The sequence below is a fragment of the Dipteris shenzhenensis genome, chromosome 31 (assembly GCF_047967505.1).
Source record: "Dipteris shenzhenensis isolate YYH24624 ecotype China chromosome 31, Dip_SZ_1.0, whole genome shotgun sequence".
NCBI lineage: Eukaryota > Viridiplantae > Streptophyta > Polypodiopsida > Gleicheniales > Dipteridaceae > Dipteris > Dipteris shenzhenensis.
This window is the reverse complement of record NC_141626.1, coordinates 2756977-2781989: the sequence shown is the minus strand read 5'-3', so window position 1 is coordinate 2781989 and position 25013 is coordinate 2756977. Positions and strand designations below refer to the sequence as shown.

The 25013-nt window shown below is 45.9% G+C and overlaps 1 protein-coding gene across 4 annotated transcripts in view; it reads left to right on the top strand.

The window, feature by feature from the left end:
* Positions 1 to 25013, top strand: part of LOC147880904 (uncharacterized) — a 206704-nt gene that overhangs the window by 167866 nt on the left and 13825 nt on the right. For all 4 annotated transcript variants that reach the window (XM_087370091.1, XM_087370089.1, XM_087370090.1 and 1 more), the window contains one exon: positions 14855 to 14980. In XM_087370091.1, coding sequence (XP_087226217.1) covers positions 14855 to 14980 — 126 coding nt within the window. The remainder of the gene's footprint in view (positions 1 to 14854; positions 14981 to 25013) is intronic.

The following is a 25013-nucleotide window of genomic DNA, read 5'->3' as shown; positions in this document are numbered from 1 at the left end:
CTGCCATTTGGAAAGGTTGCGTTTATCATTGGCATCAATTATGGAAGAAGCACAAGACAATGAACTCTATTCAGAAGCAAAAAGGGACCTTTGATGGCTAATCTGTACCAAGGACTGCTTTTGTGATTTTGCCCAGTGGATATGATGCATGTTTCTGCCATGTACCATCTTCCATATTCCTTAATGACATTTTGAATGCGATGCGCAAAAGAGTTCCAAGCAAAGTCAATGTCCTCCCAAGCATGTGATAACAATGGCCTACAAGCCAATCGAATCATTTTTTGGATTTTTTCATGAGAAAGATATAATTGATTGACCTGTAAGTGTCTGACTGGAGAGAGCTGCATATCATCCAGAGGCATACCAAATGAAAAGTTCAGCCAAAGAGGAGTGTGATCAGACAGTTGTTGAGAATGGTCAGTCCACATTTGACATGTATAATCATCATATTGCTAAGCATGAATAAGATGCAATCTGTCAAGCCTGGCCCAATACCTTGTAAAAGCATTTTGATGATATGTAAAGCCCAAAACTGAAGGGTGAGTTGCTATCCATAAATCTGCGGTACGAAGTGATGAAATCATATGTTCCCATTGCTGAATTTCAGAGGGCATCATATGGGATTTATGAGTGGTATTGTCCTTCCAATGAGGAGAATTATTGAAATCATCACCAAGTATAGCATTAGTGGACCAAGGATATTGCTTTATGGAATCCCACATTCGAGCTCTACAAGCTGAAGTTTGATTGATCATGCATTGGATAATCATCCATCGGCCACAAAGATCATTATATGTTACACAGGGCTGCAAATCATGTTTGGTTGGAATGCACACCCTAGAGAATTGATCAGAGCCTGCATAAAATATATCATATCCTGAAAAGAACCCATGCTGGCCAGCAAAAGAATGCTGATTATGCTCTTGCAGACACACAACATCTGGATGAGTTGTATTTATATAATGCCAAAGGAGCCTCCATTTATTCGGGTTGCAGAGGTCCTGTATATTGTAAGAAACACATTTAAGAGAAGCACACATGAAAATATGTATAAGAAATGAGTAATCCTCAGAAAGAAAAGGAGGCATCAGGGCTTTGCCATTGTCTCGGGTCTTGCTAACCCTCAGAATCCAATTCCCTAACAAGATCATCTTCTTCATAAAGTGGAATACCCTTCTTGACTGCATTGACCCATGGCTTTGAGATCGGGCTATCAGAAGAGGTAGATGGTTGACCAAGAGAAGAAGCAGAAGCATCCCAATTATGAGATTGGAGAGGTCTTTGTTTGAGAGGCACTGTCTTCTTTGCAGTCTGCCAACCCTCATGAGAAGATGAATTATTTTCCACTTGCTTGCTCTTATCCTTGTTTTGAGCTGAAATGACTTGACTCCCTATATGAACTGAAGGCTTTGCCCCTTTGGCTTCTGTCTTTTCCACATAAGTCTTCTGACCTCCTTTATTAGATGGCTGGGGAATGGCAGGCGGAGGAGGAGGATGAAGGATAGAGGGACACTCAGAAGCTAGGTGTCCAAGCTTGTGACAAGAGAAACAAGCTCCAGCAAAAATTTCCCATTTCAAAGTGAAATATTTCTTTCCCAAATTAACACCCTCAATCTCAATAGCAATAGAAGCAGGGGTTGGTCTATTAGTATCCCATAAGTTGCAAAAGCAATTTTTATTACCTGTGGGACGAGGGGGACAGATCACTTGTCCCAATGTCATTGCTAAGCCAGGAAGCTCCGTTCTCATGTAATCTGGGAAATCAACCACTTTAACTCATACAGGGCAATGGTGCTTGATGAGATTCTGATAGTCCTTATTAGGAGACCAAGGCATGATATGCACCAGCTGACGGCCAAAAAATAAAGGGGACGTTTCAAGCATCTTTTGTTTTGTCAAGGCATCCAAGAGATGAACTTCATAAAATCCTCGAGAGGCAAAATAAACTCCTTCCACATAGCAGCCACCTAAGAGGAAATTTATCCATTGTCCCACATCATTAGCCGAAGGTAGTTTCCCAAGGAAAAAGATGATGACTGCTGTCTGAGAGAGCTTCTTCAGAGGATGGACAAGAGAAGGCAACTTCATTTTGTAAGTGAGTTCCAGAGCAGGCAGCATCCATTCTCTTCTACTTTGTTGAAATTCCTCATTCAACATGTCAAACACATAAGAAGCATCTTCAGATGAAGGGGCTATGGGGGGCAGAGTCTCCCTTGACTGTCTTTTGGGTTCTGGAGAGAGCGCCCTCTTTACATAATACTTATTTGTTTCTGTCATTTTGAAGTGAGTCGATTCAGCTGAAAGATTCAGCGCTGAAATTGCAATCGGGTAACAAGCTATGAAATAGAGGGGGATGAGGGCCAAGACGAAATAAACAGACGGGACAAAAAATTCAGTCGGGGCAGATAGCGAGCAGAAATGGAATAGACAATCGGGGCACGAACCAAGTGAGAGAGGGAGTAAACAGACGGGACGGGAACTAGACATGTTGGGCTGAAACCAAACTAGGGGTGGTGACGCTGGAGCGGCTGGGCCAGAATAGATTCAATAGACCAACGAGGAGAGCTGGGGGCACGGGACCTGGACAAAAGGGCATGGGACCTGGACAAAAGGGCACGGGAACCTATTGCGACGAAAATACTTGCAGGAATACTGTCCCACACACAACATACACAAACCCAACGCACTCACAGAGTGGGCAAAAGCAGAGAGAAATCCAAAAACGAGGCGCTGAAGATGGCTGTAGAGAGCACGCAGGACGGCAAACAGAGACGAAATCTCCCGCGAGCAAAGGTAAGGGCTCCGAACAAGTTGCACACAGTCCAAAGCAAACGTGGAGCAGGTCATCTCTCTCACACACACTTTTTTTGTGAATCCAGTAACTATATTATTAACATGAAATCAATGTACATAACATTAGACTCCAAAAGAGAGCCTAATGGAAGAACTCAAAAACAGTCAGAAAACACTTCAAGGCTAGTAGCATCCAAGTCCTTTGCAGCATAACTATCATATAGGGATTGCTTGAGGGACATTCTGAAGAAAACATATGCCTGAGGGAACTGTTGGCCCATCCTAGAATGCAATCTCTGTGTCCAAATGGTCCATAGTACCCAGAAACGAGTCCAATGAAAGAAAAGGAGGAATGGAGACATCTGAGATGAGAGGCATCCAAACATCCAGAAGAGTTTCCCGAGTCTAATAGAGGGAAACCGAAGCCGCAGCAAATGAGAGACATGAGTGATTAATATCCGAGAGTGCGGGCAAGACCATAGTAGATGGGGAACTGTCTCGCGGTGATGGTTGCTCCCCTTCAAAAGTTCTCTCAACAAGCAGTTATCATCTTTTTCCCAGGGAAGTTACCTTCAGCAAATGATGTGGCTCAGTGGGTTCAGGCATTGTTGGGAGGTTGCTTTGTTGAAGGAGTATACTTTGCTTCTCGAGGTTTTTATTTTATGAAGTGCACTTTTTGGATGCCTCATATCGTCAGCAGATCTTGGAGATGTCACCACTATTCTATGGCAGACAAATGGTGCATGTCATGCCATGGTCGCCAAATAAGGATTATCACAGTCTCATTCGACACCACTGCCCCGTATGGGTTGAGGTAGTGGATTTTCCGGATTATATGAGGGCTGAGTTACCAAGTTTGGCCGCTACATTGGGGCAAGTTGTATGCCCACCCCGTCCTTCGGGTAATCGCAATCGGTTTTGTGTTCTTTGGGATACAGATCACCCAACCCCTCCTTCCATTGCGGTAGAAGTGGAGGATGTTCCCCTGGGTGAAAAATATTTTGACTTGAAATGGGGAGTATTCGCAGGTGCTTGTTTCACATGTCATAAGTTTGGCCACTTAGCCTCACAGTGTCCTGCAGTCTTGCATCAGCTCCCACCTACAGCTATTGCTCCAGAAAATACTTCCCCCCAACTTATGGCCCAAGGCCTAAGGCTATGCCTACCAAGCTGGGTGATGTGGCATCTAAATCTGTCCCTCCCAAAGAAAATGTGGTTCACGTCTCTCTCACACACACACCTACGCACACACACACACACTCCATCGCTACACACACGCACGTACTTTTTTTTTGTAATACTATATATTACTGTGTGAGAAACCTCAAAATAAGGTAAAAGCCCACCATGAATTGCCAAATTGGAAAGGAGCAATACACACTCGCCTTAAAGGATAGGAGTTCAAGAAAAAAAAGAAAGCTAGAGAAATTTAAATTACACGCTGGCAACATAAACATAATATCCTAAGGCCCTGTTGTATCAGAAAACCTTTGAGCGGAATTGTCACGGCGACGTGAAGTTATGAACCGTGACTAACTTTGGCTTAGGGGGCTAGCCCAGGGGCTTCCCAGAAGTCCCTAGGTGCAGACACTAGGATACTTGCTAGGGGCAAGGCAAGGTTTAGAGGGGTCTTAAAGTTAGGCCCAAGGAAACCAATGTTTCATTGGTTAGAAGGGCTTAGGATTTTAATGTGAGAAGCAAACCAATGTCCCATTGGTGGTTTGCAAGGGTTAGAGCTTTAATGAGGGGGCCACATGGCATTCCCTCATGCACTACCTACCAGCTCTTCTTTCCTTTCTCCTCTCCTCAACGTTTTTGAAGGTCAAAGACTTGGCACGTTTTCCAAAGCTCCCTGCTCGCATTTCTTGGATCTCCACGCATTTCGAGGCAGTCTGTACGGCTGTACGGACTGCAGGCGCTCTTTTCACATTTCTCAGCTCCCAGTTGTCCTTACTCTCTTCCTTGCCCTCTCCTAGCTGCCAGTTCCTCCTGCTAGTCCCACACTGGATCTGTTGCTTGTGGAGGTGTTTCGGAGCTGGATTGAAGTCAGTTGAAGTTGGTTGTCGTCTCTTGTCGCTATCCCTTTCATGTGATTGCATTTAGTGATTTTGGAAGCTTGTTGTTGCTCCATTTGTTGTTTGGAGCTTCCTCTGGACCTTACAGGCTTATACAAATACTCAGTTACAGAGGGTGTGCCTGGGACAGTGCGAGAGGGGCAGTGTATTGCTTTTGGGTGCCTTGGGGCTGCTTGAGCATTTTGGGAAGTGTATGGATGCCTTGTCATTAACAGTTGGTTACAGTCTTTGTGGAATGCTTGGACAAATGGTGAATGCCTTAGCTTTGCCTTGGCACTTGGGTACTAGTGTGTGCACTAGGATGGAATGCAGGTTATAGCCATGGACAGTGGAATTGCCGGTGGGGCAGAGGGCAAGGGTGAGCCCTTGTTGTATGTACAAGTCTAATTCTTATAGAAATAAATAAATACCGGAAGGGGCGCTAAGAGTTTGGGGCCAGTGTGGTGTCTTGTACTTGGTTTCATTGAGTAGGGGCACTCTAGCCCCCATCCAGTTATTTCTCAAATTGTTTCTAAGTGGTATTCTTTAAAGTTAAGTGGTTGGAAATGATGCAATGTGGCTGTGAGTAATGAATATGCAATGCAAGTTATGGTCTACTGCCCTTTAGGAAACTGAAGGCCGGTTACAGGAATATCCTCCAACGTAAGGCCCTGTTGTACCATAAAACATGAAGATAATATCCTCCAATGTAAGGCCATGTTGTATCATAAAACCATTGAGCGAAGTAGTGGTACCATCAATAAAGTGCAATTTCTTTTGACCCTTGCGATTGCTCTTGACATAAGCAGGAAGACGAAACTTGTGAATAATAGGGTCAAAAACTTGTTGTAACATAGGATGCATATTCTGAACAGAGAAATTGCCATTATGTTCATGAGAAGGCACCTGTGTATCGGGCTCTCACAAATCCTTATTTGTATCCTCATTACCGTCATTAATTGTATCCGAAGGAGATATGTCCACCTATAGCTCAAATGACTGTGATTCAGTAAACTGGAGACGCTAGAGGTGACTTCATTCCAACAAAAGAAGACTGCTGCATTGAAGAAGGCTCACACGGAACAGAAACATGAACACTTGAAGTTGTAGAGGCAGAGGGGGAAGATGGGACATCAAGAGGAGCCATTGGGGAGATCTGTGGCTCAAGTGCAGGAATAAGTATGTCCTTGAAAGAAAGAGCCTCAAAAGGATTTGACAAGGGCACCAAAAGAAGACAGTGCAATAGAATCTTTCTTTTGAGGGTGCACCTGTCTCCATTCTTTTTTGTGCTTGGGAGTCTCCAACTTGTTAGAATGGAGAGGAGGAGAAGTCGAAGCGAGAGGTAAAGAGCCCTTCATAGTATGAGGTGGATATGAGTGTGAGGGACAGTACGGAGCAAAATGACCAATCTGTTTACACTTATAACACACATTGGGGAAAGAAGCAAATTGCAAGAGAATGCAAAAAGGATGCGGGAACTGTATAAACATGAAGGAATGGGTTGTGCCATATCCCACAAGATGCACACTCGGATATCTCTGCTCAAAACTAAGATATTACGGTTAGGGAGATGTAACACTCTTCCTAACAAAGCTGCAACATAGGAAATATGTGGTAGAAGAGGTACTGGCAAGGCCTTCAGGGTGACCCAAACTGGACAAAACTGCATAAGACGTTTCACACACTTTTTTTTTGCTTTTTTGGTGAAAACTTTGAAGCCTTTATATTACAAGATAGCTATGCCAGAAAAACTGGTAAGCCAAAAGATTACAGCAAGAGAAAATCTCCGTGTTAGAAAAATATGCATAAGATGTTTCACACACACACACACACACACACACACACACACACACGATATTGGATACAGATGCCTCACTCACTTGAAGAGGCGAACAAGTGGTATTGGTATACCGTATGCAGGAGGCACAGATGTCACAAGATTGAGGTTACAGATGGACAGATTCTCCCATTCCAATACAGCCTAAATGCTGCAATATGCGTTTATCTAGAGCGGAGAGGAATACCATCATCGGATCAAATCTCCTAAAGCTTGACACCTTTTATTTTTGAAACTCTTCTTTACAAAGAGCAAGCTCTCTAGGGAGGATTTTCTTTAGGTTACAGTGAACGCACCATTTACAAACATGGATATATTCATAGCCGACTGCCATCTGAATTGAGGATAGGCTTGGGTGAGATAAAGCCTAAATTTTTCATCATAAACTAAGGAATGCGATAAAGTGGGGAAATTTTCTTCCCAATCATTTGGTTTGAATGATTTGTGTTATGTTGTTAGATAAAACGATATCACAAAGTCTTGGCCCTTTAAATTTTGAAGGATAAGACGAGGATGAGGAGAGGGAAGGAGGAGGATGATGGTGGACCAGAGTCAAGGTGGGCCAATGCACGTGCATGTGCTGCATTATCTACCAACACATTTACCACCTGAGCTATGATACATGTAGGTCATTAGACTAAATGCGTCTGCATGGTGCATCTAGGAGACCATGGCCATAGGCTGACAACAGCAAATCATGGACATCCTCTAGAGTCTGAAGACATAGACAAGTGCAGTTCTGCCACTATACATCTGCTTTATGTTCTATATTTCTCGAGATACATTGGGAGATGCATCCAGAGGGAACTTTGAATACATCTGCCTCCATCGAGTCAGCTAATGAAGGCACACAGCGGCCTATCTAAGTCACATTGCAGCATACATGAGCAGAGTTGTACTTTGCATGTTGTTGCTTTCCTTAGTTAGTGGGAAAAGTATTTATGCTCTGCCTATCATTTTGGTGTTTTATAAACCTCTTTTTTTATCCCCCCCACCCATCCTCATCCCTACTTGCCTACTTTGTGTCTTTTGAGAGATGTACTTGGCATTGTACTTGGCATGTTATTGTTTGCATTGTGCTGTACTTCATCGCATATGCCTTTTTTATCTTTTCAAGGTCTAAATAAACCCTTTTTTCTTTTTTTCTTTCTCCCATCCCCTTCCCTGCCTACCTACTCTATGCCGTCTTATTTACCTCTCTTCTCAACTTTTTCTTTTCTTTTTAGCAAGTTTAAAGATCCAAACAAAAAATGGTCTCCGAGGCACTTCATGAGCTGCTGCTCCTCCCCATGAGCTACTGCCCCCCCCTCTCCCTATCTCAGCCAGCCCCCTCTCCCTCTCCCTCTCTCAGCCAGCCCCCTCTCCCTCTCCCTCTGCCTCACTCCCCCCCCCTCTCCCCCCTTCGCTGCTCCTCCTCTCCCTCCCCTCTCGCCAGCCCCCTCTCCCTCCTCCCTCACCCTCCCTCTCCCCTTCCTCCTCCCCGCCCTCCCTCTCCCCCCCCCGCTGCCCTGTACCTCTCCCTCCCTGCTGCCCCTACCTCTCCCTCCCCGCCCTACCTCTCCCCCACCCGTCAGCCCCCCCGCCCCCCTTCTCCTCCCCCGTCCCCTCCCCCATCATCCCTCTCCCCCCCCGGCTGCCCCCCTCCCCGCTGCCCCCTTCTCCTCCGCCCTCCCTCTCCCCCGCCAGCCCCCCCGCCCCCTTCTCCTCCCCCGCCCCCCTCCCTCACCCTCCCTCTCCCCCCCCCACTGCTTTCCCCCTCCCCCATCCTTTCCTCTCCCCCGCCCTCCCTTTCCCTCCCTCCTAACCCGCCCTCCTTTCCTCTCCCCCTCCCCCTCCTTCCTCTCCCCCGCCCTCCCTTTCCCTCCCTCCTATCCCCCCCCAAGGAGACCCCAAAAAAAAAAGAAAAAAAAAAACCTCCTTCCTCTCCCTCCCCACCCCCTTCCTTCCTAACTCAGCTCCCCACGCCTCCCCCTCAGCCTACCTCTGTCTCCCCCTTCAGTCTTTCCTCTCCTTCCCTTCCCCTCTCTCCTACCCTCTCTTTCTCCTTCTTCCTGCGCCTTCGTTCAGGGTGTCCTATGCAGTAGTTTCATGGACGGAGCTTTTTTAGTGTTGGAATCGGCCTTTTCACATCGATTGGCGAATGGATCCCCATTCAACCAATCTCTGTCCACCTCCACCGGCCGCAAGAATTGTCATTTTTTTAGAAGACGAGTTGCAGCAGCTCAAGAAAGATGTGGAATTAGAGGGCTCCACATCACTTTTCGCCCGCATCTTTGGGTCATACCCTTCCAGATCACAGGCTAGAGACTGGATGCTGGCGGCGTTACCAGGAGACCTCGCCCCACACCTCAGGGATATTCGACTTTTGGGACGTGGATTCTTCCAAGTGGTTTTCGACTCCCACGAGTCCACAGCCCTTGTTCTCAAAGCTAATCCCCTGGCTTTGGGTTCGAGGAGGATCTTTCTTTTACCCTACACCTTGGGCTTCGATCCGATCGAGGAGGACAGGCAGGTCACATCACTGTTCATTAGATTTGCTGGTCTTCCTCAGGTCTACCATCGACTGCTTGCCACTATCGGAGCCACATTCGGAGTGGTCACTGAGATCCCCTCCCTTCCTGGCGTGCCTTCTTCCTCGGCAAAGGCAGTCAATGCAGACGGGGTGCCTCGTGTTAGGGTCATTGTCTCTGACCCTAACATCTCAGATGACCACATTATGCTTCAACGTCCAGACGGCTCTCTCTTTCGACAGAGAGTCGAGATTTCAGGTAGACAGGACCAGTGCAGGATTTGCAGGACCCTTAGGCACTTTGCTAGAGACTGCCCAAGGAAGAGAAAAAGACTCAAGAGGTCTTCTAGTGCGGCTCCTTCACGTACTACCACGACTGCACCTCCCCAGCACCCTGTACTACGCACTCCAGGACCACCAAGAGCAACAGGGCGCCTTGCTTCGTGCACCCCCGGACCACTAGGGGCAGGAGGGCACCCAATGCCCGCAGCACACCCAGTACCACGATGGAGAGCTATCAGAGCGGCTCCCTTATCTCAGGAGGAGACTTTTGATCCTGTTCAGACAGACGCCTTCTAGACTCCAGAGGTGGATGTTGCTGCAGCCCCAGACAGTACAGTTCCACATCAGGAGGGGCCTTTAGATCCACCAACCCCAGTCACTTTGGTTTCTGACCCCTTGGTTTCTGACCACGAGGGGGCTATAGGTACTTCTTCCCCGCAGACTGTTCCTGCCACAGTCAGGACAACCGAGAAAGTGCAGACGCAGATGAGGGCTCCTGATTCCTCTTCACCCCAGCCATAGGCCTCCTCAACCCCCAGCTCCAGTTCTGTTGATAGAGGCCTGGCGGGTCCTTCTCCTTCTTCCACCAGTGCAGGTTTTCTTCGCACTCCTCGGCCAAACTTGCTTATCATGAATTCTTTTTCGGCACTGGCAAATTCGGCGACTTTCATGGATGATGAGGAGTTTGTGCCCTCCACCTTAGGGGTCCCAGTCATTGGGATTCCTTCCGACAGGGCCTTCCTTTCAGCAGGTGTGGGGATCCTTTCACCTGCTGAGTTTCCTGCCCTCAGCAGGAGTGTTTCGGCCCAGGGGAAGCTGGTCTCCTCTACTAAGCCTTTTCATCCAGCATCCTCCTGTCGATGAGGATAGTCAGCTGGAACATTCAGGGCCTAGGCGGAGTTCCACACCATTGCCGTAGGCAGCTGATCCGGAACCAACTTCATCCAGGTGTCACTGGAGGTGCTATTGATTTCCTTTTTATCCAGGAACACAAGCTAAATGCCAGTGATTGCTCTAAGTCTGGCAAACTGCTTTCAGGACATACCTTTTGGTCGCCTGCTATGGGCACAAGGGGAGGTACTTGCATTTCAGTCTCTCTTTCTATTCTCCCCTTGGTTGCTGGTCATGGTATTATCTCCCCTTCTAGAGCTCAATGGATCATTATTTTGATTGGAGGGCGTAAGATTGGTCTTTTCAATCTTTATGCTCCCAACAGCAGAGGGGAACGAATCTCCTTTTGGAAGGAGTTACTCTCTTGGGCCCCCATTGCAGATTCTAGGATCATTGGTGCCGACTTCAACATGGTTGAGTTGCCTTCAGACAAAAAGGGAGGCAGACAGGGTGGAATTCATTCTTTGGAGAGGGCAGCCGGGGATGCCTTCCTCTTTTAGTTCAGTGGCAGGGACACTTGGTTGGATGATGCCTTTCATATTATACCACAGTCACTCCGATACTCTTGGTCGAACAGGAGAATACACATGCCCATTCATGCACGGATTGACAGATTTTATGTAGACGATTGGGCACTTGACAGAGGAGGATCTGTATGCATATCTATTGGGGTTTCCACCTCATATCATTTTCCAATGGTGTTGCAGATTCTTGAGCCTCATCGGAGAGGACGCTCTGCCAGTGTCAGGATTCCGAATGCTTTTTATGCAGAGGAGAGCCTCACGGAGGATATTTTACAGATTTGGGTTTCTCACATACAGGGTGGAGCTGTCCACCCATCTCAGGTAGCTGCAGCCTTATCTGGAATTAGTGACTATTATCATACAGTCGCTGATTCTAGGAGACGTGAGATTCTCAGATGTGAGATTGGTATACGCCAGCAGTTAGCGTCCCTTCAGAGGGAAGAGCAGAAGAGACCCATAGATGCTTGGATTCAGGAGCACCTTGCTGCAGCAAGGGCTCATTTGCAGACATTGTTGGATCAGACAATAGTATATGCCTTTCATGCACGGGAATCCTTTTGGATTCAGATGGGTGGCAAGGTCAATAAACACTTTTTCTTTACTCATGGGCCCAAACATAGTAGAGATAGTGTTTCGCAGCTTGTTGACTCGGACGGGGTGTTACAGTCAGATCCTGATGCTGTCATGCGTGTAGCTTCAGATTTTTTTACATCCCTTCTTACTGCAAATCCAAGCACATAGGCCATTGATGATGCCAGAGAGGTTATTTGGCAGTGTATCCCTGTATTGGTAAAGGATGAGATATTCTCTGGATGCATCTTTCACCAATGCAAAATTCAAGACTGCATTACTTGCCCTTCACAAGGGCAAGTGCCCAGGTTCAGATGGACTTACCCCCTCCTTTTTTATTACTTTTTGGGAGCAGATTGGTGATCACATTACATCAGCCCTGCAGGGCGTGTGGGACTTTGGTGAGATGCCGGACTCACTTACAGATGGTCTCATTCATCTCATCCCAAAGGGGGGTAATAGGAATCTTGTGTCTCAATGGACACCATCACTCTATTGGGCACTTTTTACAAGATTGTGGCAAAATTCATCAGTCTGCAGCTACAGGTTTTTCTTCCAGATTTGATTCATGACACGCAGACAGGGTTTGTGCATGGCAGAAGTATTTTTGATAATATTTTCTCATTTTGGGAGGCCTCAGAATGGGCCATGCAGAGCCGCCAGAGATTGGCGATTCTACTCTTGGACTTTGAGAAAGCTTACGACAGAGTAGACTGGGATTTTTTAGAGGGTACTCTATCTCGCTTTGGTTTTTCAGATGCATGGATTAGAGGAGTATCCTCTCTCTACAGATCAGCCCATAGCCAATTGCTCATTGGGAGGGTAAGAGGGGACAGGTTTCAGATTTCCAGATCCGTCCGCCAGGGATGTCCTCTTGCCCCGTTCCTTTTTATGTTTGTGGCAGAAGCTATGAGTATCTACATTAGATCTCAAGCTGATATTTATGGGCTGAGGCTTCCTATCCGCCGGGAAGAAGAGCTCCTGGATAGTGAGTTGGCAGATGATACGGCTGTTTTTTTGGATGCCTCCCCCAGGACACTCACTTCCTTCCGGACAGCCTTGGATTTGTTTTGCACGGCTGCAGGTGCATACATTAATTGGCATAAATCCAGTGGGCTTTGGATTTGCGAGGATGACACCCCAGATTGGGGTAATGATATTGGCCTCACTTGGGTACAGAGGGGCGTCTCCGTCAGATATTCGGGCTGCCAGGTTGGGGTGGGCATCTCTCCTTCACAATAGCTTGCTCCGGTGTTGGAAAGCATCAGAAGAAAGCTCCTTTTCTGGAGCTCAGCCAAAATTGACTTGGCCTCCAGGGTGGTGGTGGTTAACCAGGTTCTTCTAACCACAGCATGGTTTGTATGCTCTTGTTGGTGCCACTCTAGGGATTGTATCACTTAGCTTAAGAGGCCTGTACGAAACTTTTTATGGAGTGGTCTAGATGGCACAACTAAAGTTACAGCCAGGGTGGCTTGGGAGACCTTGATTCTTCCTACAAGAGAAGGGGGTTTGAATATCATCGACCGAGATCTACAGTGCAGAGCTTTACTCTGCAAGTTCGTTGTGAGAGGGCTTATTACAGGGCAAGAGCCTTGGGAGGATTTTTTTATCAGATGCATACAGTCTTGCACGCCCACTTCATAAGAGGATTGGACACACAGTACTAGATGGGTTTTAACCACAGCCCACCTCAGGTCTCCCTCTTCCCCTCTTATGGTTGCTATCCTGAAAGCATGGGCCAGCTTCAGGAGTACTCTTCGCAGGATTCCCCCATCCACCCGTGAAGAGATTGAAAGGCAGCCTATCGTGTGGAATGATAGGATTTTGGATGAGCTTGGTAGACCACTTGGAGCTTCTCCTTACATGCAGTGGCCAAGATGGGAGAGGGGCCCTGCATCTACGGTGGGAGCATGGAAAGCCTTCAGGAAGCTTCCTGCAGACCAACAGGCCTAGATGGTTCTTAATCTCAGAGGGAGTGCAGGGAGAGTCCAACAGATTGATGCAGCCTTGCCCTTGGATTGGGTGGACACAGATGACATGCCTATTACTTGCTCCACCTAGATGGGGGCATTTTCCAGATTGGGAGTTCCTTTACAGGTGATTGCTTTTCTTGACCCACATGAGGATGCCTTAGTATTTGATGTTTCTTCGGGGGGGAGGGAATGGGAATGGATAGATGAAGGGAACTGAGAGAAGGGCATCCCCTTCTTTCGTTACACGGTGAGTAATGCCAGGAAATTCCAGCTCAGCTGTAGGGGTTGGAGGTCCACCAGAGCTCATCATTGGGAGAACTTTCAGATTCCTGCTGACTTGTAGAAATTTTTTTGGCAGAGACTCTGGAAATCGCATCGGAATAGAAAAATCACTCTCTTCTTTTGGCTTTCTATTCATGGTGGGATAGCAGTAAACCATTGGAGGTCCAGGTTCGGAGCTGACCCTTCTTGCCCTCATTGCCTTTCTGCTTTGGAGACAATACAGCACTGCCTTTGGGATTGCAGACAGGCGAGAATCATATGGAAGGGGATTGCAAGACTTTTCAGCACTTTTGTTCGTCTACCTTTCTATATGACCTGGGGATCAGTGGCTTGGCTTACTCTTTCAGGGCCCCAGGTTTTTTTTTAAAGACATAATTCCTCTTGGGCTCTTCACATCCGACGACACCTTGTGGAGTCGTGCTCTCTAGAGGATGTTCCGGCCACTCTTTTCTTGGCTGCTCACTCCTCGGTCGACTCTCCATGGGAGATCCTAGCTAGCATTGCAACATGGCACATATGGAGAGCCAAATGTACTGAGACTTTGGAGGGTTCTCAGGTTCACCCTTCTCAGATCTTGGCCAGTACTTGGACAGAGACGATACACACTCTGATGGCCATTTGGGCGACCATGCAGGGATCATCTCGAGCAGCCTCCTCCAGGAGAGTTACTTTTCTCAGAGATTGGAGAGACTCTCCCTTCTTTGCTGAGACTTCTACAAGGTTGAGATGGCATTTTCAGCCTCAGCCTTGGTTTCTTTCTACCTCATTCCTCTGTGGTGTTTTTTATTACATGCTTAGCATGGTGTATTTCCGCACAGAGCTTGCTCTAGCGGGTTTCTTTCTTACTTAATAGAAGTCTCTTTTTTTTTGGGGGGGGGGGGAAACAATGAATTGTTTTATGCCTGCACTCCATCATTATCCTGGTTTGGGACAAAATATTTATATTGTTTGGCTTTGAATGTGGTGCTTTGAGTTCTTGAAATGAAAACACAAAATATAATTATTCTCAACAATCATAGAACCCAGAAAGGATAAAATACTGAATTGCAGAACGATGCTGGAGTGATCGTTCGATTTGGGTAGTGAAATGTCAATTATATGAAACTTAATTCTTCTTTAATGCGAATCTGGCTTGACAGGGATACAGGCTGTCGTCTATAGAATTTGAAAAGGATGATGAGCAAAACTTCCATGCAGAATTTGTGGTTGCGGCTGCAAATTTACGTGCACAGAACTATGGAATACCACCATCAGATAAGTTAGAGGTGTGATCAGTATCCTTGTTGTTGCTTTTATCATTCTCCATATTTTTTGAGTTTTTTTTTAAACTACGTGGTTATTCACCTTTCTTTGAGGACTGTAATGCTTTCTCATACAATGCCAGAAGATATGAAAATTCACTGATATAAATTTATAAACCCACCTAGCATGCATGATGGCTAAGTAATAAGAGATGCTTATTGAGATTTGGAACATAGAGTACATCATCTATCAATGTCTTAGCGAAGAAGGTTTTGTTTTAGGTCGCACACCTTATGCCAAAAATATATTTGGGATGACTGATATCAACATCATTCTCCACGTGTGGTGAGTGTCTTGGAAGTGAAGTATGTGATACTAAAACCACATATTGCTTGATTAGTCTGACACAAAAAGTACAATTGGAGTCTGTAGTGTGAACAGGGTTGTGGTTCAGGGTTGTGTCAGTGTGAATAGGTGTAGTGGTTTTAGGCTTTCTGTGATGGACATCATTAATGTCAGTGTACTTGTACTTGACACATGATCTATGATGTCAGTAGTGTGTTTGACAGGGCTCTTCTGCCTGTAAAAGAGGCTTGTACCTGTATTATCGAATCAATCAAGATCAGCAAGTTCTCTGCCTCACATTTTCTCTCCATGTGACCATGTGTCTTCCGCTCATGCACTCTATGAAGTCACTACTTGTTTGCAACATGATATCAGAGCTATGTCTATAAGCTATCGACCTCCAAATCAGTGGCTTGTGGAGCTAGGAAGAAATTGCGGTGCAGCTACAGTTTTCTCACAGCGCCGCCTCCATTATTTTTTGCTGCTGTTGTGTTTTGCTGTGTTCCTCTTCAGCTCCAACCTGTTATAGAAAAAGTGTTTCTCCTTACAGAGATCGCGTTCGTGATTGCAGTTGCTTACAGAATTGATAATTAATGGTGTAGGTGCTACGATGCAACGATCGTCCATCCATCCAACTCGAAGTTGCCCTTATGTTCCCAGGAACTACGCATAGTACGATGTAGACCTTCTTCAAGACTTTTAATATCGACATACCTTAGGTGTAACCCACGCCTGGCTGTGCTTTCTAAGCATATCTGGGTTGTGCATTGAGTTTAGGGTTTAGGGTTTAGGTTTTTGTTAGTGTGAATAGGTCTAATGGTTTTAGGCTTTGCGTGATGGACATCATCAACGATGTCAATGTACTTTGTGGTTGACATCACCTATGATGTTGGTAGTGTGTTTGACTAAGTCATAGGTAGGGCTCTTATGCCTAAAAAGGCATGCACTAGTGGTATCAAATCAATTAAGATCACCAAGTTCTTTGCCTCACATTCTCGTCCATGTGACTATGTGTCTTCTTTTCATGCACTATGAAATCACTACTTGCAACATTATCCAATCACCAATTAGAACGAAAAATTATCATGGTTATGTTTCTTAAATCTAGAAAGGACCGTAATAATGTAAGGCAAGATTTACAGATAGTTACCTTTTTCTACCTTGTGTTCTAGTAGTAACATATATATGCTGGCAAGAATAATATTGTCTGCACTTTTTCTTTTTCTTTTTTGGGCTAGAAAGTGGTTTTGTATGGATACGTAGAAAAATATACATGATGTTCCCATAATTGCAACTAGCAATGGCAGCCCGATACCCAAATAGGCTTCCTTCCCATGGACACTAGACTGAAACCACATGCCTTTTTCTTACAACAGTACTTGCTCCTACAGCAATGGCAGCCTGATACCCAAATAGGCTTCCTTCCCATGGACACTAGACTGTCTTTGTAACCACATGCCTTTTTCTTACAACAGTACTTGCTCCAACAAGAAGAACTGTAGCGACAACAAAACAAGAAAAGATAAAAGATCCTTCCAAAAGGCAGTGGATATCCCGCCAACATGGGACAGCTAAATGATATGTTGTTCTAGTGTATGTTAGATATCTTGCCCTGTACTTGCTTGACCTATTAACTGTTGGTGCTTGTGTATGCCTTGCATGGCTTAGCCGGTTGACCATTAAATATTTGGATCTATTGCATTAGCTTGGCTTTTTCGTATTCATCCAGTGCACCAAAACTTCCTTAGTCTTAAGAGTTATTGAGTTAACTCTTCCTAGATATCCATCTGAACCATAATGCATGCACTCTTAGATATGATCTTTCTTCCCAATTATTTCTAATTGAGTCTCCTAGAAGAATAGCTGGTGAGCCAATGGGTTCGCCTTATGCATTTGAACAACCTTCCACACCCTTCTTGCATGAGGGCATCTTAGAAATAGGTGGAAGATGTCCTCTTTGTGCCATGGCATTTCTCAAATCTCCCATCCCCTTTGCCTATCTTCTCACCTTTGGTGTTTGATAAACGACCTTGTGGAGGATAAGCTAAAGCAAAGTAGACAAATTCATTGGATATCCTCGTGCCAAATCCTTCAGGACTTTTCCTTCTAAGTGCATGTATTGTTAACACGCATGGGGTGTAAAGCCGCGTTTTCCATCTGAGCTCTTCTCTACACCACCGCTGGCCCCATGATTGAAGCCTTTCCTAAAAAGTCTGATGGCCTTGTTAGTATTCGCTTCGGTGCTTAGCATTCTTGAATATTGCAAAAAACCAAATGGAGTTAGTCCGCATAAAGGCACGTTTTGTTAAAAAGACAACTTGAGACTTATGAGGAATACTCTAATTGCAAGAGTAATTGTAGCTCATGTGTAAATTGGATTCAAGGACCTCCAATTAATAAAGAAATAATGAAAGGGGCGCCAAGGTTTGTGTCTTTCGTTTCGAGCGGGAGCATTCTAGCTCCCAAGCAATTGTGTGTTTATTTGCTGAATAAGTAAAGTGACTGTATTGGCTGGTTATTTGTGCTTTACCGCCCTTGTGTTGTTCTTAAGGCCGGTTTCATGGTTCCATTGCCGGGATATCACCATCTTCTTTAAGGAAGTCAGCCTGTTGATGTCTCTAGTGTAAGTATTGTTTGCTGCAATTAAGTAATAGTGAAGAGATATGGAGGAGGAATCCTCTCAAAATAGGCAAGATGGACAACCTATGAATGAGGGAACTTCTCATGATGATCAGAATGCTGAGGGACAGCAAGCCGCAAATGCTTTTGATGTGAATGTCCCATAGTCTAAGAGCCTACCTAACAAGGTTGATGATGCAAAGGAGGCCAATGCATTGTTTAAGGCACAATTGCTTAGTGCGGTGGGGACACTAACACAGCTATTCAAGACTTGCGGTTTACTGAGTTTGTGTATGCTCCTTTGAAGGCTAAAGAGAAGAATAGACATTCACATTCAGGGGAACCCAGTGGGGTCTAGAGGCAATCGTTTGGTTCTATGCCGTTGAATGGACAGCCATTATTTATGTCAAATGCACAGTTGGCAATCTTTTGTTGTCCACTGTGATGCATGTGGAAAGAATGGCCTTGGGGCAGTTATCATGCAGGATGGATGGGTTGTTAGTCTATGAGAGTAGAATTTTGCAAGATGCTGAGAGAAGTTTGGAGATTTATGAGAAAGAGATGTTAGATGTTATTCATGTTCTTGCTACATGGAAGCATTACTTGCTTGGGGCTGATTTCACTGTGCAAACAGATCACCAGATATTTCCTCACTCAGTCTAAGTTACCTGAGAAGCACATGCGTTGGGCCAATTTCTTATCCATGTTTCACTTCTAGATAGTGGATGTTGAGGGTAAAAAGAATGTTGTGGCTGATGCATTGCTAAGGAAACCTCAGTTTTCAACAGCATCGATTGCATACCACCATGAGTAGGATGCTTTCGTACGATGCATGGTTGCCTTAGTGTCACAAAGTAATTCCGGCATAAAGTCTTGACAGAGTGTCATGCCTCACCATATGGAGGGCATAGAGGCATTGATGCCATGGTGAAGGAAGTGGAGCACTTTTTCTATTGGCCATCTTTGAGACAGGATGTAGATGCTTTTGTCAGGACACGCATCATTTGTCAGAAGGTGAAGTTTGACAGACAGAAGACCTGAGACACAGTGCCCGATGTTGTTGTACGGACTCCTTGGCACGCATCTCGAGGCAAGCACGCATCTCAAGGTGTTTTTGTGGCTGGTTATAAGCGAGGTTCGAGGTCTTATGCACATCCTGTGCTATATCCTCACTTGGTGATAATTACTCTTTAAGTCTATCCTGCTGAAAACTGAAGCCCCATTTAACTGGTCCAGCTCATCATTGATGCGCGGAATTGGGAACTTGTTCTTGATGGTCATTTTGTTTAGTGCGTGATAGTCAACGCACATACGAAATGAACCATCTTTCTTCTGTACAAGCAGTATAGGGGAACAAAATGGAGAGGAATTGGGCTGAATCAGCCCCTTGGACAACAAGTCCTGCACCTGGGCCATAATTTCTTCTCGCTGAGTTGCACTATCCTTGTATGGGGGCCTATTAGGTGGCTCACTATCGGGAATAAGTTCTATGCCATGATCTTCAGGTCTCTCAAGAGGTAACTCCCCTCAACATCTCTCTTGTATAAAAACCATGTATGCTGAAACTGCAGAATTTATTGCTTTTCCAACCGATGATACAATGGGGATAGTCTCTCCTTTGTTCCTAGCAACCACACACTATGTTTTACCCCCTATGTACAAATTCTGACACTCTGTCAGGAAGAGTTAACTTCACTGCCTTGCAATGGAACCAAGGCATACCCAAAACCACATCGTGATGTTTCAGTGGGGAGATGAAGAAGTCTTCCTGGTCAACATAACTTTGTACATGAAGATGGAGCTTCCTTATCAAGGGAGTGATTGGCACAGGGTTCCCACAGAACATCTGGTTAGCATCCAGAGCCCTGCCCAACTCCTCCGTCTTTATTCCCGGCCTCAGGGCTAAATCCTCTGATATAAAGTTATATGTAGCCCTTGTATCAAACAAAATCAACGCATGCTAATCTCTGATCTTGCCCCAAGATAGCAGCAACTCTCTTTCCTCTGCGTTTGTCACTCAGCCCAAAATGTCTGGAATTCCTCCTGCCATGGCTTTTGCTGTCTTGGTGGCTTTCTCTGCTCCTAGAACCCGAAGGCTTCTCGGGGCACTGGGCAGCCACATGCCCTTCCTTTCCACACCTAAAACATTTCCCCTCTTTGCGAAAAGTGGGGGGAAAATCGGGGTTTGCCGTGAAGGCTCTTGGCGCCTGGTTTCCCCTCGGCTTTTGAGGCTGAAATTTGCTCTTCTAGTCCTTGGGAAACTCCTTTTTCTCTACCTGAGGTGTGGATGGCTTTTTCTTGTCTGTCCCGGCATAAAGAGAAGGCACTATGGTGGGACTCTGGATATTCATTAAACTCGCCATAGTGGCTGCGTGCATGATATCCTGTATGCCCTTAAGTTGCTGGGTTCTAACCACAACCTGTATCTTTGGCATCAGACCAGATCTGTATTTTCTTACCTAGGTCTTCTTTGAGACCTTTTTGAAGGGAGTGATTTGCAAAGATGCATCCCAAAATTTATGCTTGTAGGTCTCCACTGTATCTCCTGCATCCATATGCAAGCTGTCCCAGGCAAAAAGAACATGGTCTTTAAACCACTTGGGCATAAACTGCTTGTAGAAGGCTATCTTGAAGCCCTTCCACTTTCTTGGAGCAGTGCCAGTTGTAGTCTGCGCGCTCCACCATGCACTAGCCATAGCTGTTAGGTGTAAACAAACCATGTGCAGCTTCAAAGACTCTAGAAATTCCTCCGTACCAAAAGCTGCATCAAAATGTCTGATGAACTACATGGCTTTTTCTGTCTGGCCATACTGGCCATTAAAGGTTGCAAACCTGACAGATTTCCCACCTTCTTTAAACTCCTTGGTCTTTGCTCTCTTGGCAAACTTTTCTTCTTCTTCTTATGCTTTGGCTTTGATGATCCAAAAGAAGAAGACGATGATGAAGATGAAGAGGTAGAGCTAGAAGAAGAAGAGGAACTTGAAGAACTATGATGATGCTTACTTAGCCTTCTTCTTGGTCAAAGGTGAACTCCCTGACTGACTACATGCTTTCCTCTTTTCGAGGTCTCTTGCACTTCCACATCATCTACAGGAAGAACAGGAATTGCATCCATGGATCTCTTTCTGGCTGTCACCCTCTGGGTTGCCCCAAAAGAAACTCTCTGCTACTCTTCCTCTACGTGACGATTGACGAGCCTGCGAAATAATGGATCCCTTCTAGCTTCCATGATCTGTGCCAGTAAATGTCTATAACTTGCCTCAGTCTTTTGACTCTGCTCTTGCATAGCTTGATCATTCCTGGCACTCTCCTCATGGGAGGGTATGTATGGCCTCTTGCTATGAAGCCATCACTACAACTTATCTGAGATTTGCAAACTCTCACACACATAGCGTATGCAACTGATGCACTCAGCCTTTGCTTTCCAGAAAGAAATACCTTAACAAGAGGTGTATTGCATTCACACTTGCGCCAGTAATAGGCTATCACCTTAAGGCATAGTCCACAAGATTACCTGAGCATGCTATGTTGCCCCTTTGCTGGCTACTACAGAAAAGCACTCAGAATGCATCTGTTTCCCCTTTTCTGAGCACAAAGGCATGCATCTCTTTAGTATTTACTTGTGAAAAAAACTCTGATTTTCTCTGTTTTTCTACTGATTTCTGACAGGAAAAATAGTTGACAATTAGGTCGTGGGCAGAACTATCTCTATAACTGTTCTTCCCCCCCCCCCCCCCTTTTTTTTGGGAGTAACTGGATGAGTAACTATCTGGTTAGGCTAACCAGACGAGCTAGCTCTGGTCTAGTTGGCTTCCAACTAGATCCTAACCAACTGTGGTTGAGTTAACCAGCTAGCAACGTCGTCAACCGGATCAAGTTCTTCAGCGAGAATTGCTACGCGCTGATCATGGGAAACCACATACGGCCCATCATCGTTGTGTGATCACAGAAGGGTGGCGCTTGCTACTTGAAGCCGGATTCACCCACGCTTTCATTCTTAGAGATGGTGCAATTACTTATAGCCAAAATCCTTACAGCCTTCATAGCTTTAGATCGTCACCCCCTTCAAAAAGAAGGCGAGCCAAGATCTGATACCAATGTAAAACAAACAGAGAACTACTTTGAAAATAAACGTTGATTACTTCAGCAAACGTTTATGCCTGAGTATCTCTCTCTCTCTCTCTCTCTCTCTCTCACACATAGCACTAGGGGCCCCCCAAGGACCCCCCCAAGGTCTTTATTGCTTCAGAAAATTCAGAATACATGAGTTCAGCGTGCAAGCTCTATTACAAGAAAGTCAAACGTGTAGAATTTTACAAAGAGCTCAAGGCTCATTCATTTGGCAACATGCCACTTGTCAAATCAACTAACTAAAATCTAGTTACATGCCACAAAGGGCAAAACTCTAGGGTCTTCGTAGCCCTTGGTCACATGGACACCTTTTGGCTGCATGTAGAGCTTCATAGCGCTTGGGTTTTCAACCCCGCTTGGTACCTGCAATATTCATTGTAGGCGTCCTCATCAAGCAAACATGTGCACATAACATAGAACAAATTCTTTGGTCGGCCGAGGTCAACCCTCTTGGTTTTAATTAAGGGCTTGACCATCAATCGAAGCACCTTAATTATGGTCGAGTCTCTCCAACCAAAGTTGGCACATCTTGGTTGATCGAAGTTAACCCTCTTGGCATAAGCCAAATCTTGTTGAACAAAGTCAACACTCTCTGACCGAAGGCAATGCTTTGGTTCTTTGGTTAACCATCTTGGCCCTTCCTAACCCGGGTTAGGCTTACTTAACCGAGATTAAGTATGTTTGACCGATGTCAATACTTTGACTAAATAAATATAACGCTTTGAACATAAATAAATAAATGAAGAACTCAATAATTATGATCAATAAATGGTCAACTAGAACTTTGACTTTGGAGTATTTACAACTTGGTGACACCAACAGTCCCAATTGACTTGACTGTAACTAGTCCTACAAGGCACAAACCAAGGAACAAGTGGCACCTATGGATAGCCCATAGAATAGCCTACAGTTACTACCATATTGCAACCTTTTCAGCCTGCCTCTCGATTCTTTTCCACCCTTCCCTTGCTGGATTGGAGGTTTGATCGTTAGCTTCCACGTTACTCTTCGTTTTCATTTGCAAATCTTTTTGCTAGGAAGGCCTATCACTATTGCTTCCATAGCCTTGGATCAAGGACCATGGAAATCACTTTTGGCATCTGAATAATTATTTTTCTTGGTGGAAAAGTACCAATAGTCCTAACTGACTATAACTAGGCCTACAAGAAACATACGAAGGAATAAGTGGCACCTATGGATAGCCCATAGAATGGCCTACAAACCCCCCTCGATGGTATCGTGAACATGGCTTAGTATACCTGAATATCTAATGTCATGATTGCACATGTTAGTCCTGTACGGATATAGCAACCTATATATTTCTAAATGCAGGTTGCGCATAGCATCTGAAAAGAAAAAGAAAGAGTTTGGTCTTGTAGTATCTGGTTCTTCTAGTGCAGAAGATCGACATGAGTCTGCTAATTTCGCACAAGACCAGCATTGGGATTTCTTGGTTACATGTCAGTATAATCCTGATGTTCATGATGCAAGCATGGCAGTTTCAGATGTTCATGATGCCTGGTTCTTTGATAGTGGTGCTAGGAAGCACATCACTTCCTTCAGGAAATTATATAGCTCATTGGAGCTTACATCTTTTTTTTTTTTGCGCAAAAAGTAGTGCTAGTTATATTACGTGAAAGCGAGAGTACAAGAGGGCCTAAAGGCCAGCGGGCTGCAATCACAAAATGGATACAGCCCGAGGAGCCAAAATGCTAATTACAAGCCTCTCAGGGCATAATCATCGGAGAGTGGACAAACAGCCATGGTGGGGGGGCGTAATGCCACTGAAGACTCTGAGCAGAGTGCTGGAAGAACAACTCCCGGTGGTCCCAGTCGCGGGGACTCCCCTTGAATCTGATCCCACTGACCCTTGAGCGTGTGAATGATCGTGCTCCAAATGTCTGCTAGGGTCTGGGTAGCAGAAGAAGCCTGATCTCCTACGGTCTGCGCGCATCTGGAGGTCTAGATATGCCAGCCTGTAATGCTCCCTATGATCTCCCAAACTGGGTGCCGAGTCATCGCTCCTGCATCTGTCTCTGTCAGATGCTAAGGGAAGCTGTCCATGTATGCCCAGGTGGCCTGCGTGATGAAGAAGACGGGATCCTGCCTAGAGAACCCATAAGCCAAGTGATGTCCCATCTCAGTGCTGCACCAGCAAACGGCTCCCCAAGTGATCGGTCCTAGCTCGGGTGCAGCCCTCGCTAAGATCCCCATGACTCCCTTCCAAACTGTCTGCGCATGTGAGCAGCTCCAAAGGCAGTGCTTCAAGGACGACTCCTCCTGAAAACACATCTGGCAGTGCCCCTCCTGCCCCATCTGCCTCAGCCAGCTGCCAACTGGAAGCCCCTTGTGTGCCACCATCCAAAGAAAGTAAGAGATCTTCCTTGGCCGCCAGCTTGCCCAAAGAGTCTTCCAGAAAGTGCGAAGAAAGACCAGAGATATCCCCTGGGCATACCAACTATGTGCCTGTGTGGGTAGCCCACGCTGGAGAGCCCCAAGAGCATGCCTGCCAGTACGCGCACTTTAAGAGAAGAAGGGGGTAGGGTTCTCTGAGGTCTCCAATGGTGGCCAGCGCCACTCCCCTGGGTCCCACTCCACCTCTGTCAAGGAACGGCCCTCCCATATCCAGAGTCTCCAGTCCTGGTCCTGCATAATCAGGGGGTCTATATGCCACGTTTTGCCTTGCAGCCCTACAATGCGAAGGCGCTGCCAGGGAAGCTGGGGGTCGATCACGCACTCTCTAGTCTGTAGGCAGCTATCATCGGCGACGGAGAAGAAGTGGATCGAGGAGTCCGAGAAAAGGCCTGCAACCACCAAAGGAATGCCCCGTGGAGTGAACTGTCCTAGCCACCTCTCATCTCCCAGGAAGAGCTGTCCGGTGACCATGGGAATCCTCCAACCTGTAGGAATGGCAGCATCGATCTCCGCTCGCCGAGCCTGGATCCCACGTGCCGTACCTAC